This window comes from Malus sylvestris, chromosome 1 (genome assembly GCF_916048215.2).
Source record: "Malus sylvestris chromosome 1, drMalSylv7.2, whole genome shotgun sequence".
Lineage (NCBI taxonomy): Eukaryota > Viridiplantae > Streptophyta > Magnoliopsida > Rosales > Rosaceae > Malus > Malus sylvestris.
In genome coordinates this window covers 6,639,206-6,658,226 of record NC_062260.1, presented here as the reverse complement: position 1 = coordinate 6,658,226, position 19,021 = coordinate 6,639,206, and the positions used below count along the sequence as shown (strand labels likewise).

Below are 19,021 nucleotides of genomic sequence, written 5' to 3'. Positions count from 1 at the left end.
TAATTACATTTAAGTCCCCCGAGTATTTGTACGAGATCTGAATACGGAGGCCCTAAGTATGGTATAAACAACACCTATCATAAAAAATTAAAAAATACATAAACTCTTTTTCCACCCACTATTATTTCCAAAATAACCCTATGTATTTCTTCTTCAAATTTTCCTTGCTTTGAAAAATTATTATAATTTTTTTTTAAAAAAAAACATCATTACCCAAGAACTCCAAATATCACCACCAGTAGCAACCCCCTCCCCAAAGTAATCCTACAACTATAACTACCCCGACACCCCCAAATCCAAGGCACCACCACACCCCAACACCATGCGCCCCTCCTCATGTGAAGCTTCATCACATCTTCCACAACGTGCACTTTATTGTGAGTCTCGAAGCTTTGCTCTATCATGTTCGAGTTCCCCCTCCTCCTAATAAATTTTCGAACTTCCTTCCCTAGGAAAGCTTGTGGAGGTGGGGTTTATGATATTTATTTCCTTTTTCATATTTATGATATTTTAGGTTTTATTTGTTAAGATATCTAATAATTATGTGGCAAAAACATGATTGGTTAGTCTTAAGTCTTTGAAGGTCATTTTATATTAGGTTAAATTTGTCAATAAAATTATCATTTCAAACTGGGTGAGGAAATAAGACACCAGGGTAGGCTTAACAACACTATTAAAATATGATTGCTTTTGGTTTTAATTGGTGTGCCCAAAGGGGGGCACCCTCTGATTTTATCCTCGGCCTAATTCCACTTTCCCTCTCTTCTCTCTAAGTTCTTGGTTATCTCTCTCTCATTTTAACTCTCTCTCAAAATAGCTCACTCTTCCCTCAACCCTCTCACAGCTCACTTTCATCCTTTCATCTCCCAAGTTTCACACACACGGCACCACACCTGCACACACCAACCTTCTCTCACTCGGACCTCATCACCTCCCTCGTTTTTCTTCTCCCTCTACAAACTAGGGTTGTAGCACCATGGAAACCAGTGCTAAAACTTGGTGAAATCTAACGAGCATCAACCTCCGATTGGGTTAGCCTCGGAGTCCCTTTCTCTACCTTAATGGTTGTTTGCCTTAATTTATAAAGTATGTATACCCATTGTAGGAGAAGGTTTAGCTTGAAAACAACTCGGAGGGATTTTCCCCATATTCCGGCATGGAATCCCGTGACTTCCAGGTCATTTTTCGGTCAGCTCCGACCATGGCTGGACCAAATTTTGGTATAGTTCAATTCCTCTCCTCCGTAGCTTTAAATCTATGTATCGCATTTCTTGTGTTGGTCGAATTTTGGGGTTGATCGGAGCTGGGAATGCTCTGGAGTTCTTCTTTGTTGAAAACGACCAACCCAGCTTGAAATGGGTTAATTCGACCCGATATTAATAAACCAGTTTCGAACCCAGCCCAAAACCCAGCTCCAGGCCCAACCCAACTTAGCTAACCCGACCTAAACCCACTGAACCCAAGGTTTTCGACTCATTGAACCCAACCCAAGCTTTGGCCCAACCCGTTGACTGGTCCGACCTAACCCAGATGGAATATTTTGTTAGGGAATATTCTTTGGAACATTATTTGTGTTGAGTTTTACGAAATTTGCCCAGGACCCCTCTGAGGGTAATTCGACGTCCTGAATCTATTTTTGACATTCATTTTCTAAAATTCAATCGTTATGATAAAGTTTTATTAATTGGGCCCTTTATATGCTTAGGTGAATTTATTGCGGCGTTTCCGTCTTCGCTAGTTTGCACGGCTCTTCGACGGCAGAGTATCTGTGAGTGGACCCCTTCTAAAATGCATGATTTTACTATTAGAAATGCATACATGAAAAGCATGAGTTAAGGGCTGCATTTTATGAAACGTTTATGAGTAAATTGGTTTAACGCTTTATGAATTATCATGCTTTATCAACTTTATTTATGGTATAAATGATTGATGACTATATACCTACTTATGAACGTGGTGTTACGATATGATGTTTGAGCCATTGAGCTCCGATGAGATATGTTTTGGAAAGATTATATTCAATGATTTTTGTGCTTATCTAGTGGTCACTATGTGCCTACAGGCGGAAGATACATTTATATGGCTTTGGCCGGAAGATACTTATATATGGCTTCGGCTAGGTGTTTGTAGATAGCTTCGGCCGGAATGTATTTATTTATGGTTTCGGCCGGGGGTTGGTAGATGGCTTCGACCGGAAGATATTTATAAATGGATTCGATTGGGTGATGTAGGGCATTCGGGAGATTTTGATACCACTTTGAAGCACACTATATATAATATATGTTTTATGAAGTTTTATGGCATGCTAGGGTTTTCGGAAAACCTATTACTTATTATGTAATACTAGTTTTCATAAACTTTGGGGGTTAGTACGTTGATGAATAACTGTTTTAGTACTACTTATATATCAACTTAGTCCACTCATATTTTGTTTTGCGCCCCCTCAGGACTTAGAATCAAGGTGTATAATCCCAGCATCAAGGCACTCCCACTTCGATATTTTCGAGTCTTCTTGGTGTAGGACCCATCCCTTTGTTCATTTAATTTAATATTATTCCTTTTTAGTGTCTCGAATTAGTTGTATACTTTGAACACGATCCACAATTGCATATTCATTATAATTAAATTTATAAGTTTTATTTATGTCGGTTATTTGTTTTTAGTTCTCATGCATCCTCATATGGCTTCGTCACCTTCAAGTGTCGACCAACACGTGCCTACCCTAGTGTTTTGGTGAATATCAAGGTCGGGCATGTCATCGGCGCCCTGCAAGGCAATTGTTGACATACCTAAAGCTATTTGGCTATATGGCAACCTTCAAGCCTTTCTAGGGGATGTTACCAGCCTCTTCCTTATACTTCTTCTTGCGGCTGGAGCTAGGGTCACCTTCCTGGCCAGCGTGCTCCATAATTGAAGGAAACATGGGATAGATATTAGGATGAGGAGGCAATAGTCGCCTTTTCTCCCCTGCAACTATGACAACAGCACATCTGATGGCCTCAGGTTCAGCATTCTTGAAGGCAGCAATCTTGAGGACCTCTTCCTTAGACTTAAGCCTAGGGATTGGCTTCACCCTGTGCTTATAAGCCCCTTGTGAAACAGAATTTCTTCTACAGGAACTAACATGGTTGTTTTCCCTTTCCTAGTGCCAATCTCCCCTTTCTTGCTCACCTTCTCCACTGAACAAGGAAAATCAAAGTAAGGAATACAACTTTGTTTGAAGAAATACAACTTTATTAAATAAAAAAAAGGGCAAACGTAGGATATGACTTCTTCACTCGTCTCTGGCACTCAGACAATAAGGGCTAGAAACCATACTTTTGAAACAAAGGTCATATCTTGCCCAAGTATCTATCCTATTTTGGCACCCTCAACACTTTCTCTACATCAGCAAGCTCTTGTGCAGACAATTTGATAGCCTTCTTCGACACTACATAAGGCAATGTTAGAAGCAAGTCAAGATCACAACACATAACAAAGTATGCAAACAATGGATGTATTACAACCTACTGTCTGGAAGTGGGTAGAAATGTGTCGCTCAGGTGTGGTACTTCTATCATGCTCCTAACCCTTGTAAAGGAAGCACCCAGTTTTTCCAAGTAGAATATGATTATCTCTTACTAAAGACTATACACTTTTTCTCACTCCAACGCACACACTCAACATAGCCCGTGGACGACTTGGTCGGATGCATCTTCTAACAATACCGCCATTGAGGGAACAAAGGTTTACCTAGACCATACTCTATCCAGATGATGGAAGTCCCAATCAAAGTCTCACATAGACCAGGATTGAGTTACCCAGATGCGTACCCCATGAAGGCAATCATCTTTTGCAACAATGGATGCAATGGCAACTTTACCCTCCACTTCTCTAATATTTGGGTATAAAACATGACATGACCCTTACACAGATCAATATGCAATTCTTCGTCATTCACCAAGCTCATCCCTATGTTGTTAGGTATACAACAAGACTCCCTTAAAGCCTCAAGCTGATGTCTACTATCTAGCAAGTTCTTATCTAAGTGGTCGTCTGTAAACTCAGAGCGAAAAATGGGTATAGCATTGAGGGAACCCTCCTCAACTACCGACACGTGGGAAGTAGATGCATTAATATCTAAGGCTTTGTCCCTAGACCTATGCTTCTTACCCACCTCTTCATCAGATGAAAGGCACGCTTGGTGATCATAAGAGTCACCCAAGACTTCCTCTTCATAAGACTCTAAGGAAAACCTTGACAGCTCGAACCTAGAGCCAAAGCTAGAGAAGCCCTCATCACTAGAACCTTCAGACCCTGACATCTACAACAAACAGAAACACACACCTTTATTACTACATGGAGGATTGAAGATTAAAATGCTCCTAAGTCATGATGGAAATTCAACTAGTTCATCATGTTCTTAGCCAAATGCATAGAAACTCAAACAATTCAACAAGAATGGATGCATTTCATCTAAAGAAAGGGCTACTAACTGGAGAATGGTGTCAAGCGCCGCCGAAACCCCTCTCAACCAGAGAGCACTCTATCTTAAAAAATCACTACACAAGGAGCAAAAGGCAATGTAAGAAGTGGAAACTCATCCTTCTTATATAGTCCAACATGGGCAAAGAAATTCAAACTCAACCCATGAGAAAGCCCCACATGTCAAGCCTTGGGACTTCCACACAAGCTAGGAAAATTCAAAATTCAAAAATCCTAAATTAATTAATTATTAACTACCAATTAATTAACTAATTAGGATTTTTTTATAATTATTAATCAATTAATCAATTGTTAATTACTAATTAATTGCTTAATAATCATTAATTAATTTTAAGCATAAGGAGGTCAACAAAAACTTCAATACATAGGAGATAACTACAACGTGTAGATTGCCTTCGACACTCTTGCTTAAGAGTGTGGAAGCAAAATCAATTTATGAGGTCCTATAAAGAGCTTCCCACACCCAAGGGAGAGAGTTTTCCACACCCTTGAAGGGAGAGAGCTTCCCACACCCAAGGGAGAGAGCTTCCTCCCTTCCCTTCCTCCCTTCCCACACCCTTGAAGGAAGAAAGCTTCCCACACCCAAGGGAGAGAGCTTCCCACATCCTTGAAAGGAGGAAGCTTCACACTTTGCCTAACTGCAAAAAATTCAAAAAGCCTTCCACACTCTTGCTTAAGAGTGTGGAAGCAAAATCTATAACATATTTTGATGGATTTTCATAGACTTTAAATCACTTAAAAAATATTTTTCAGATATATTTTTTTTCAAATACTAATAATAAAAAGCATTATATTTTTCTCAAATCCTTTTTCACCACCGGCAGAAACCAATTTATGCTAGCAATGTGTGAGAAATATAATTTTTATTTTTCTCAAATATTGTTTTTTAATTTTTTTATGGGAAGGAGTTATCTATTTTTAACTGGGTTGGCAGTCATCCGAAAAAAGAGGTTGGCAGTTAAGGGGAGAGAGAGAGAGAGAGAGAAAAAGAGAGAGAGAGAGAGAGAGAGAGAGAGAGAGAGAGAGAGAGTTTAAATCGTAGTGATAGATTGACATGGTGTGAGGTTTAGAAAAAAACAATAAAAACTTATTTGTGCGAAATTACTTTAATGCCCACATTTTTTTTCTTGTGTAATATTTTTTGGGGTGTGATATCCACACATCTCTTTTTACTTCTCACACACTCTTTTAATTTTTGGCCGTTGGATCGGATGAAGTGATGAAGTGAAGAAGATCAATGGACATAAATTAAAAAGGGTGTGTGAAAAGTAAAAAAAATGTGTGGATAGCACACCCCTATTTTTTTTTCTTTTCAGTTATGTATTAAAGGTTATATTTGTAATTTCATTAGTTTTTTTGTTGACAAATGGAGTTCCATTAATATGTAGTTTAGATATCTCTCTGTTCCAGCAACAGTTTGGCAGCTCTTGCTCTTTATCTTCCTTGTCATCTGAATCTTCCCTCCTTTAAACCCACATCCACCTGCGACCAACCACTCCAAACTCAGTCAATCATAAAATTATACTTGGTCAGCCCACAAAATTAAAAAAAAAAAATGAAGCGAACCCAGTCAAATCTTTTGTATGAATCAAATGTGCAAATTATAGGAGGCCATAATTATGTATTTTTTAATATACAGGTTCCTTGCTTCCAATTTTTTTTTGGAAATTCTACAACTTTTATTGGATTGAAATTGTACAGGGATAGAATTCAATTGGGATTGTACCATTGTTAGAGTTGCACTGGGTGGGTCGAGGGGATGGATGAGGGGGTGGTGAACCCTAAAGATCATCAATCAAACAAAATAAAAGCGACCCATTATTCTTACCACTCAACAACGACGACGACAATCAGAATCGTCCATTAAGATTAAACACAAATTCAAAATTTAAAGATCACACCAATATCATCCAATTGCAGAACAAAAACAAAAAACGTACAAATGATTAGATCCCAATTCTCCAAATTAACCAAAGAATCTCAAAATTAACAAACCAATAGAAGAACACAGATCGAAATGGTATTTATAGGCAATCAAGAACAATCCAAAGACAAAAGATGTTGACAGGTTCTACTCTAAAGAAAAGGAAGGTATAGATAAAGACGAAGAGGTTGGCACGTTCTCTTCCGTTTGAGCTTAAGGGGCTAAAAAGGAATAAGGGGGAGGGTTGGATTCTTGATGGCATTTGGTATTTATACCACTCACCTTCAAATCCATCAAAATCCATCACTCAGTAAAATCCTAGTAAATCTTTGGCATTTTTACTATAACTAGTTTTGGTTGTATTCTTTAAAATTCTAATTGATTAGCATTGGATTTGGATGTATTCTTTAAAATCTTTTTAAATTCTTATTTGAATACACCATGACTTCAAAACCTATTAAAATCCTCTTTTTAAATCCTAACTGTCTACACCCTACTTTTAAAATATATTAAAATCCTATCAAATCTTAATTTGACTACACCCTAAGATTAAACACAAATTCAAAAATTAACAATCACACTTAAATCATCCAATTGCATAACAAAAACAAGAAACTCAGGAATGATTTGATCTCAATTTTCCAAATTAACCAAAGAATCTCAAAATTAACAAACTGATTCAACACAAGAACACAAATCGAAATGGTCTTTACAGGCAACAAAGAACAATGTAAAGACAAAGAGGTTCACATGTTATACTATGAAGATAAGGAAGGTATAGATGAAGACTAAGTGGTTGGCAGATTCTCTTCTGATTGAGCTTATGGGGCGTGAAAATAAATCAAAGGGGGTAGGGTTTGATTCTTCATTTTGTATCAAAATCCCTCACTCATTAAAATCCTAGCAAATCTTTGGCATTCTCATTACACCTAGATTTGGTTGTAGTCTTTAAACTTCTAATTTACTACCTCTAGATTTGAATGTATTCTTTAAAATCCTCTTAAGTCCTAATTTGACTACACCATGATTTCAAAACCTTTTAAAAATTCTCTTTTTATTTTTGCTGTTTTTTTCTTTTCTCACCCACATATAACCATAATTTTACTCATCCACCTTCTTTTTCCCATTTCCTACTTTTCCCCTTTTTATTTTAATTTTTATTCAATTAAAGCTCTATTTTAATTCCAATTTCTTTTTTAAATTGCCATATATTTAAACACACACATTGTGTGTGGTTGTTATCCAGCATAGATAAACACACACAGAGGCCTCGTTTGGTGGGTCATATAAGAGATCAGATATGACTAATAATACGGACCCGGTTGTTTGGTGTCCTCCTGTATTAAATAGTCGCCAGACTAATTTAGTCAGTCTGCCTATTTAGTAGGGTATACACCAACATAATAAACCCTTCCAAAAGAATAGGATTATTAGTCCGGTTCCCTTCCTCTCTCTCACGCACTTCGTTCTCCACAACACCTCCTTTCACCGTCGTCCCTTTTGCCGTCGTCGTTCTTGCCGGCACCGTCAATGCTTATGGCCGCTGCGTCTTCCTCTGCTACAAGAGCCTCAAGGCATAGCCGTCGCGCATCGAAGGCTCTGAGCCCGTGGGTGTTAATTGCAGAGCTTCGAAGTTGGAAATCAGTCAGGGAAGAAAAACAAGGGAGAGAGAGGGAGAGAGTTTGGGGGTTGCGGCGGGGCCAGAGATCTCGTCATTGATTTGACTATGGAGGCTCTGACGATGACACTGTTGGGGGATTTTAAGAGCGCACCACTAATGGGATTGGGGTTTGACGGTGAGGAAAGCGGTTCAAATCAGACTGTAAAAGTCATGAAGCCAGTGGCTAGTTTCAATTGATGATAAAAATTTTGAAGAATGGAGGTTGCAGGCAAAGAAGATGAAGTTTCAGAATTATTAGAATGAATTTTATAAAACAAATATAATGAATTAATCTTCAACAAAAAGAAGAAGAAATTGAGTGGATGTTGGTTTTAATTTTTTAACTTTTAAATTTTATTTATTTAATCTTATTAAACATTTGACAGTGTTAAATTGGAAGTTAAATTAAAAGACATAATTAGAAGACATAATTGGAAGTTAAATAAAACATTTTTTTTTTAATTTGATACATTTGGTTGTCGTGAATGTGTAATTTTTTTTTTTCCATTAATCATCAATTTTTATCTTAAAAGTATTAATACTTTGAATTCCTCTTATCCGGTATAATACCAAACACAGTATAAATATCCGGTATAATACCAAACACAGTATAAATAATACGATGTGTGTTTAAACACACACATGCCTCTTTTGGTAGCTCGGACTGTACTGACTATTTCTGCCGGATAAGATAAATAGCCACCGGATAGTACTGACTAAATTAGTTGGGTGTTTGGTGCATTATAAGACTAATGACCGTATTATTTATACTGTGTTTGGTACTAAACCAAATAAGAAAAGGGAAGGAAAAAAATTGACAAATCTTTATTTCTTTGTTTGTTGAGATCCAAAATGGAGGGCCGAAGAGTCTGCGTTTGGGGAAGTAGAGAGAGATGCAGCGGTGAAGAGAGATGCAATGGCGGAGAAGAGGGAGAGAGATCCTGCAGTAGCCAGAAGAAGATGCAGGGAGAGAACCACATAGTCTACATTGGAGGAAGTAAAGAGAGATGCAGTGGCGAAGAAGAGGGAAGGAGATCATACGGTAGCTAGAAGAAGATGCAGTGAGAGAAGAGTCTTGTTATGGGTGGTTAGATGGAACCTGCTGATGGTGGTGGTTTATAGTGACCGGCGGAGGACTTGGGTTTTGGGATTTGTTGGATTCTTTGGTTTCTTGGAAGCTGCTTGGAATTTTGGAGAGTTTTGATTGGGAAAATGGAGAGAGTGTGGTTGGTTTTTGTAAGCAGAGAGAATGGCTGGGAAGAAGAATAGAGGGAGGGGAAGAACGGAGGGAGGGAAAGAGTGCCGACTAAATTGTCCTGTGCTTTTGGAGAGTATAAGGAAGCGAGCATTCACTGGATAAAATAGGTGGGCCGGATTATTTAATCCGGTGACTATTTAATACAAACGGACATCAAACACCGTACTCCGTATTATTAGCACTATCCAGTGCTTTATACGATATGCCAAACGAGGCCACATAGTGCTAGTATTGTACAAAACCAAGCCTTCAGACTGATGAAATTATACAATGAAAACCAAGTATTTCTTACATGGTACCGTGAGCTTTAGGGCTTTTCCATCCTGGGAACCAAAACGAAACCCTAGACGTCACACCTTTCACCTTCATAATCCATGGCAATCAGCGACGAGCAGTTCTCAGATACATTCGAGGCATCCAAGCCTCAAACATACAAGAATGATGATCCAAGTGATCATCTCTACCTTCTCCACTCAAGACAAAGATACCCAGTCGTCATTCAAGACAAAGATAACTGTAAAACAAAACCGAAATGGTTGCTAATAGTTGTGCGCTCTATCATTGCATGTTTTTTCTTCTTTAACAAATGATATTATCTATACTAAGGAGGAATGGTGACTCTATCATATAATACCAATGTATGCTGAGTATAACTTATTTGTATTCATAAGTGTGTCAATAAGTTTAATCGTCCGCCCTAAATTGGTTAGTCCCCACCAAAATGTCTCTCCATCTTCTCTTGACGGAAAAGGATCTTCGCCGAATCCTTTTTATAGGGATTCTAGGAATTCTGTGATCATGACCGTTCATCGAAACTAACCGCACGATTTATGATGAACGGTCACGATCACGTGATCTCTAGGATTCTTAGAAAAAAGATCGGGCGAGGCCTTTTACTCTCTTGACGGGCCTAATGGGCCTGAGCCTCATAACCTATCCAATCAGATCCCCGAGCTTAGACACGTGGGAAGGGTATTTCCGGGAAACCAATAACAAAACATATCGTATTTTTAGAAGAAACCCACTTCCGTCTCGTCGTCTCAAACAGAAAGAAGGAAGAAAACTAGACAAGCAAAATAGATAGGGAGGAACCCTAAAAATCCCAATTCTGAGAAAACGCTCAAATTCCCCAAATCAAAAGAGAAATTAACGAAAAAAGACTTTTGCTTGTTTTTACATACTCTCTCTCTCTCTCTCTCTCTCTCTCTCTCTCTCTCTTTTTCTTTTTCGGTTTTTTGTTTTGGTTGTTTTGAGGAAACAACGACACCGACCCCAGCGCTGGGTCTCTTTCTTCCAATTGGGAGAAGCTCTATTCAGATTTAGCTTTGTCATCTGTTTTCTGGGTTTGCTTCTTCATAGATGCTGATGCTTTCTCTAATGGTGGTTTTTGTGTTGTCAAATTAGGGTTTTCAATTGTCCACTCCCCTTTTTTTGTGGGCCTTTTGATCCTTTCGTGGCAGCAGCCGGTCAAGCATTCAGTCCTGTAAGTCTCCTCACTTACTTTACCTTTCGTTCCCCTGCAATGCGTTTAGGCAACTAGGGTTTTGGTTTCGTGCTTTTATGGTTTCTCTATTTTATTAGACAATAATTGTGTTATCTTCAGCAGCAAAGGTACGACCTTTTGTTTCGTTCGATTTGATGATTTGCACGAAATTTTCAGATGATTGCCGAAATTGCATTATTAATTTTTACTACGTTATCCTTCGTTCTTTGTGTATATTTTTATGGAAGCATTTCTGCATATTCTGGGACTATTGTTATTTTTATGTTTTTGCCCAACCCGAAGTTTATTCGACTGAGGTAGTTTACTATCATTTTTACTATACAGGTCAAAGTCAGTTTCATTTACTTCGTATTATTTGATTGGAATAAGTCACATATATTATCTTTTGTCATTCTTTTTTATAAAATTATCAAATGTTTTTATTTTTATTTTTTATTTTATGGAGAATTTTCATTTTTTTTTCTTTTCTTAATGGCTCAATTGTAAAAGAATATGCATAGTTATTAAACAGGAAACAACATATGGTAGGCACAGTTTCTGAGATGTACAGGACGTGTCTTGTTATTTATGTTAGCTTTGTTAAATAGAAGCAGTGTTTGACTGACCTTTGAAACAGGGATTACTTCCATATTGGCATTTGGTAGCTGCATTGTTTATGTATTACCATGGTCCTTTTATTTGTTGTTGTGTGCTTCACTTTTGTTGCTGATTTTGGTAGCGTTATTGATTTTTTAAATGTATTTTTCTTAAATCAGGGTTCAATTGCGTTTTTAGTAGGAAGATGTCATATCAATATCCGATTCTTGGCGACCGACCAATCAACCTTTTGAAGGTTACAGAATTAAAAGAGGAGCTTAAGAAGCGAAGTTTGACAACCAAGGGTTTGAAGGATGATTTGGTAAAACGGTTGGATGAAGCAATACGAATTGAAAGGGAAAATGCTTCGACCCAGGATAATGGACTTTATGGTGATAAAGTTGTAGAGCCAATTGCAGTTCTTGCTAAAACACCTAGAAGCACTGGTTCTGGTGGACGTAAAAGGACTGGAAAAGTTGATTTGCCGGTTCAGGTTGATGTTAATGCCAGTGCTACAGACTTGGATCTAGGGGGTATTCAAGAAGGTTATGTTCTGGTTGATAAAGATGCTGGTGCCATAGCTGAAGAGGAGCTGGTTGTTCAATCAACTATTGTGGAAACCAGTGTTAGGGTCACTGAGACTCAGGTGTCTGAGGCAGCATTTGTTGGTGATAATTCACAGAACACTGAAGCTAATAAGGGAATTGGGAATTCACAGCCCCTATTTGACAATGAGGTTCCAAAGTCCCTAGTAGAGAATGAGGATCCAAAGCCCGTAGTGGAGAATGAGGATCCAAAGCCCATAGTAGAGAATGAGGATCCAAAGCCTCAGGTGGTGCATGAGGATCCAGAACCGTATTGTAAGAATGAGGATCCAAGGCCTGACCTGGAGAATGAGGATCCAGAGCCCCAGCTGGAGAATGAGAATCCAAAGCCCCAGCTGGAGAATGTTGATCCTAAGGCCCAGCTGGAGGATGGGGATTCAAAGCCCCATCTGGAGAAAGAGAGTTTAGAGCCTACAGACAAGGATGTCATGGTCAACTCTTCAGCTCCAAACTACCAGGTATCTGAGGTCAGCCATTTAGGGTATGAAGTAAAATATGATTCTATTTCTACTGATTCTGTGTCAATTAATGAAAAGATTGAACTAAAGGATAATATAATTGCTGATCATGTCAAATTAGAATTAGATATTAACCCGGAGATGGTGGACCCATCATCCAGCACTGTTGTCCCAGTCAGTGGTGATTCACATCCACTGGATGTTGAAGAGCCACACCAGGACAAAGCTTCTGTTGGAGAGAAAGTTGACAACAATGATACAAATGCAGACATAAGCAAGAAAAATGATAGTGCTGATGTGGGGTACTCAGAAAAATTAAATTTAGAGAGAAGTTCTGGAGATGATTCTATGGAAGAAGATGTGCTGGACAGTAAACAAATTGATTCAAAGTATAATTCTGACGATGTGGGAGAGATGTGTGAGAAAAATGATGTACCCATTGTAAAGGAGGAAAGTCATGTTGATATTGTGGGAGATGATATTTCCCTGGACAAAATGGATGAAAATATTGAGATCAAGAATCATACTGCCCCACCTGCTGAGAAAAGAAAGCTTAATGGTGAGCATTCTAGCTGGAGTTTCTTGATTATTTATATTTTTCCACCCAACTGTCACATCACTAAGTTACTATGAGAACTCCTGCTTGAGTTGGATTGCGTGAAGTTTCTGCATTTCATTTGGGCAACATATGTAATTGCCATCAGCTTCTGATTATTTCCTTTTCTTTTTTTTTTTATTCTACCGATGGAGTATGTACGATATTACGTTGCATGCTTGCAATAATTGCATGTGTATAATTAACTGATGAATTGTATCACTTATTTCAGAGAACAAATTAAACTTCAAGATGAGGGATTGATGAAACCCAGTGATGACGTTTAATGAATTTGTCTAGCTATTTTTGAATTTAATAACTAGGGTATTGGATTACATATTGTTAAAAAGAACAAAAATGTAGGATGTTGGAATATATCACCTAGAAAGATGGGGGTGTACATCAATGTTTTATAGGAACTTGAATTACTGTTTCGAAAGTGTGTTGGGGAATAAGTAAGAGGCATTCTTAGTATATAAGAGGAATGTACCAGTTTGTGTATAGCAACTAATCTTGAGGACTATAATCAGTTTCTAAAATTACATTGATTTTCCTTTAGAAATCAAGGTTTGATGGTCAGTATTTTAATTATTCAGTAAGAGGACTATAGCCACTTTCTATTTACATCCAGAGTTTTTATTTTTGCTTTCTGTTTTGTGCATATTCTTGCCTTTGCTTGCTGTATCCTCGTTGACATAAATCTTGTAGTAGTTCCAAATGATATTTTGCTGGGTTCTGCACTTCAGTTTTTTTTTTTCTTTCCTTTCCATTCCCTTTAAATAATCAAGTATTGTTGTGGCCCTTTCATTGGATAAATTGCCTTGCAGATCAAGCAGCAGTTGGAAGCAATGAGCCTATAAAAAGGCGCAGGTGGAACTCTGAAAGCCTTAAAGTTCCAGAGCTGCAAAGTCCTATTCAAAAGCTGACGGTCACACCCAAGGAAACGTTCCAGACCACCAGTTTAAAGCGTAACTTTTCGAGATCAAACTCTACTATGAGTGAGGAAGCTCCCAAAGAACGTGTTGGTGAGTCATTGGTCTTTTGTTAATATGGAAATGTGTATCAACACATGTTTTGACTTTGTATATCATTTATTTGTTGTAGTTCCACCATCACAGAAGGCTCCAACTAATTCCCTTAGAATTGATCATTTTCTGCGACCTTTCACCCTGAAAGCTGTGCAAGAACTTCTAGGAAAAACCGGGTCTGTTACTGATTTCTGGATGGACCACATCAAAACTCATTGCTATGTTACTGTAAGCACCCACTGGATTTGCTCGTTTGGAACTATGCTTTTACCGTCTGTTTCTGCTTAATCTCTAAATTAAATGAAACTCATCCCTTACTGTGGATATTACTGTGCTGATGCAGTATTCATCAGTGGAAGAAGCCTTGGAGACACGAAATGCTGTGTATAACCTACAGTGGCCTCCCAATGGTGGGCGCCTCTTAGCGGTTGAGTTTGTTGATCCTCAGGAAGTGCAAACACGGCTTCAGGCTTCTCAGACTCCTGCTGCACCTGTCGGTGGTGGTCCTGTTCCTGTTGCCCCGACCACCTCGCAGCTGCAGCCTTCTCCCCGTCAACCTAGGCAGCAGCAGCAGCAGCTGCAGCTTCCACCACCTCCTTCTGTCCCTCCTCCACCACCCTTGCCTACAGCTCCCCCAGCAAGAGAGCGGCTTCCTCTGCCTCCTCCACCACCTCTACTGGAGAAGCTTGATCTTCCAATTGTCACCTTGGATGATCTCTTCCGGAAAACCAAGTCAACTCCCCGAATCTATTACTTGCCTTTGTCAGAAGAACAAGTGGCTGAAAAACTTGCAGCACAACAGGGAAGAAACACCAGGCAGTAGGAGCGTGCCAAAATCCAACCATGGGTGGTGTTCAGATTCTCTTTGGGGTCAGTTGGTCAGCATGTTAGATGTAGGGAAGGGTCATTGTAATCGCATCGTAAAGGATTTTGGTTTTTTTTATTAAGTCTGCTTTATTATGTTGAGGGCCTGAGACTTAGTTTCTATGTTTATTAGTAGAAACTTTCCAAACTGGAGCCTTTTTTATTGTGTTTATGGATCCATTTGTATCTTGGCGTTCCCAAACTTCACTTTAGTTAAATTAATGGAGTCTATATTTTATTGGATGAAATATTTCTCTTTCACACAGTTAATCAGGATTGTACATTTGTATCTTGTTTTAGGTGGTTTCTAACATTTTACTGCCTGGAAGGATTCAAAAAGCTTTCGCCGAACCTCGGACATCGGCCTCCAGTCCATTCGTCAGGTAAATGACCTACTAGTACTAACTTGATAATGTGATTGCGATCGTTGGACGTTGTATTAATGGGGTTTATCTGACGGGGTGTTCCGATCCCGGCCGCTACGAGATCTTCAATTTGGCAACCAAGCGGGAGCGGTGTTGGGAGCGGCTGGAATCTCCTCCGTTCGCGGGAATTCGGCTTGGAAAAGGCTCAGAGGGGCTCAAATCGGCTAAAACTTCAACTAAAACAAGAATAAAAAGATAACTAGAATCGCTCAAAGGTTGGGATTAGAATTTCAATCTCTGGAAAACGGGACTTTTTCTATTCATAAACTCGTCTTTATTTTTTTTGTGAATAACAAGGGATGTTTGTAAAGCCTTGAACCTAATGAACGTAGGAAAGTTAACAGAAAAGTAAATCTAATCCTAATAAACTGGAAAGAATCTTAAACCTTATAAAGGTAGGAAATCTAAACTCGTGGTCTCCGCCAGGGAGACCCACTCTCTCCCTATTTCTCATAATTATTCTAGTGTTATCGAAGCTCTTCCAGCAGGCTACTGAGATGGGTTTTCTTGAGGGAATCCGAATTAGTGCTCACGGACCTACACTATCCCACCTCCTCTTTGCGGATGATACTTTGATCTTCTTATCAGCCACAAAGGAAAATTGTGAGAACACGGACTGCCTCCTGAAGGCTTATTGCCTTGCTTCGGGGCAGGAGGTAACGTATGCAGAAGTCGGTGGTGTATTTTAGTGCGAGTACACCCAGAGAAGTCCAGGAGGAATTGTGTACAATCTTGAATATGTCAAGGTTGGATGACCCTAGGACTTACCTTGGTATTCCGATGGTGTGGGGCAAGGCCAAGTCGGCTACTCTGTCCTACATTAAGGATAAAGTGTTATCCAAGATCCAGGGCTGGAAGAACAAATTTTTATCGCAGGCAAGGAGGGAAGTACTGATTAAGGCTGTTGTTCAAGCCGTGCCCACTTACCCAATGAATGTATTCTGCCTCCTTGCTCGGCTTTGCAACGATATTGATGGGGCTATTGCGAAGTTTTGGTGGGCTAACTCGAGTAAGGCTCCTTGAATTCATTGGGTCAATTGGATGGATATGGGCTTGCCAAAGTGTGATGGCGGTATGGGATTTCAGAACTTTGGAGACTTCAATCTCGCCCTTTTGGCCAAGCAGTGCTGGCGGCTCATCCAGGAGCCTAAGTCCTTATAGGTTCGGGTCCTCAAGGACCGATACTTTCCCCACTCCTCGTTCCTCAAGGCGAAGTGCGGAGGTCGTTCCTCCTAGATTTGGTTGAGCCTTTTGGACGGGAGGGGCTTTATTCTCAGGGGTGCTCATTGGTAGGTCCTTGATGGAAGAATGATATGCCTGTGGAAGGATGTTTGGGTCCCGAATTTATTGGCTAGCAATCCTATTCCTATCGGCAAAGGCTCTGTGGACTCTATCATTAATCGGGATGTCGGGCTCTAGGACTTGACTTCAATCTCCAATGTTATTTTTGCGGTGGATTGTTCGGCGATTGTTGGTTCCCACCTTGGTGATTTTGCAAGGCCGAACCGCCTTATTTGGCGGGCGGAAAGGAATGGATTTTATTTCGTTAAATCGGGAAATTATTAGGTCTGGGGACAACATTCGCAACATGCTGCCAACATTGGGACGAATCTGCGAGTCAGGAAGTTGATTTAGGGAGTTGTGGCACCTCCTAAGGTAAGGAATTTTCTGTGGCAAGGGGCTCGTGGAGCTATTGCAACTTCTCGAAATCTCTTTTGTCATCGTTGTTTGAAATCTCTTTTGTCATCGTTGTGCGTCCTCTCCCTCTTGTCCAATTTGCCACGAGCATGAAGAGTCAGTTGAGCACCTTCTCCTCATTTGCCTTTGGGTTGAGTCTGTATAGTTTGTGGGTCCCTTAGGTATTCGGGGTGAACCGTGACTCCATATCCACTTTTGTTGACTGGATTTGCCGGATTGGGAGTGCTGACTTCAGAAGTAAGCAGGAAAGGTCAAGGGCTTTTTCCCTTGTTGCGTTATCTTGCTGGCACATTTGGAAATCAAGGTGGAAGGTCGTCTTTGACCATTGCTTGTTATCGCCTACCATCACCATAGTTGTTATAAAAAATGAGTTTGATTGTTTCTCCGTGGTGACGAACTGCACCTTTTTGCCCCCTCCCCCGCGTGCACCAATGCTAAATCGATGCCCTCCTTGGTCTCCTCCTCTTAGTGGTGTGGTTAAGGTGAATGTGGATGCTAGTTGGATGATGGGTGAGGATCGGGGCTTTGTGGGCGTAGTCATTCCTGATGCCCAGGTCCGGTGTGTGGAGGTGTGTCGGCTGGATGTTGCGGCCTCAAATGCGCTAATGGATTAGTCATTGGCCATTTGGGAGGGTTATGCTTTTGCTCGCCAGAGGAATTTCAATCGGATTATTATGGAATCGGATTCCAAACTGGTCATTTCATCTTTAGTGGTTGGCTTGGAGTGTACTCCTTGGGAAGTTCTTCTTATTCTAAGTCGTGTCCTGGAATCGAGGAGTTCTTTTCGAGCGTGCACCTGGTCTTGGGTTCCAAGATCAGCAAATGCTGCGACGGATTTTGTGGCGTCGCATTTGGTAGCTAGGATGTGCAACTCTTTGTGGGTTGCTAAACCTCCATCCTCGCTTGTGAGAATCCTCAACAAGGATGGTATACCTTGCCCCTTATAAGGTTGTAGGTGGCTAGGAAAGCGTTGGATTTGACGTTGTTGCCGAGGCCCGGCTGCGTCTTATATTTCTTTGTCCTCCTTGCATTCTCGATGTTTGTGTTTGTTAGTCTTTCGTGGCTTTCTTATACTCTCTGGTTTTTGCCCTGGTTAATGAACTTCCAGCGTCCTCAACAAAAAAATAAAATAAAATAAAAAGAAAATAAAAACGAGGATATCAAAATACTATAACTCTAGAGATTAAAAGACTAAAACACCCGCCACTTAGTACTACAGTCTAGTGGTATTCCTGTTCACTTGTAAGCAAGAGGTCTTAGGTTTAATTCTCACCAAATGCAAATTCAAATCACATTATTGATAGCCTAGTATGAGGCTAAGCCCATCCCCTCCTTTTAGTGTAGATAATATTGTTTGTTAAAAAATAAATAAAAAGACTAAAACACCCATTGATTTAAGAAAGCCTTCACTTTGGTTTGGCAATATTCTCCCCCGCTTGAAAAAACTCGACTTTGGCGAGTTTGCCAAGAGGAGCTTGAACACTAGTCATTATCAGACGGATAATTCTTGACATCAAAGACATAAATTTGTTTAGAATTCCAATCACTCCTTTCTATCAAGTTCTTGTAGAAGTGCAAAAGTTGTAAGAAAAATCGGCCGTGTCGGGAGAAGACAACAAGATGTAACACACCCCCGACCCCGATAGCAATCAAATATGGGGTAGAGATGTATTGGCCATCATCGAATTGATAACATAACATCACCAAAATGATGACGAAACCATAGGTAATAAATTAAAGATGTGAATAAATTTGAATTGAAAAGCTCATTCTTATTGAATACTAAAATTGTTTTGCAAGTCACTACAACTACATCCTTACTTTGAGACACACTAGGGGTTCAACCCCATTATTATCACATCAATTGAGAGCATAACAGTAAATACAATAGTTATCATAAATGATGTGTTGTGTGCATAATCGAAAGTATAATCATGTATT

General features: G+C 39.6%; 1 protein-coding gene across 1 annotated transcript; it reads left to right on the top strand.

The window, feature by feature from the left end:
- The first annotated feature begins 10,355 nt into the window (after positions 1-10,355).
- On the top strand, positions 10,356-15,205 carry LOC126622437 (uncharacterized). Its single transcript, XM_050291206.1, has 5 exons — positions 10,356-10,810; positions 11,587-13,029; positions 13,893-14,090; positions 14,170-14,321; positions 14,437-15,205. Exons 2-5 carry the CDS (start codon positions 11,613-11,615, stop codon positions 14,914-14,916), a joined length of 2,247 nt encoding a protein of 748 aa, XP_050147163.1. The 5' UTR covers positions 10,356-10,810; positions 11,587-11,612; the 3' UTR covers positions 14,917-15,205.
- Positions 15,206-19,021: the final 3,816 nt, after the last annotated feature.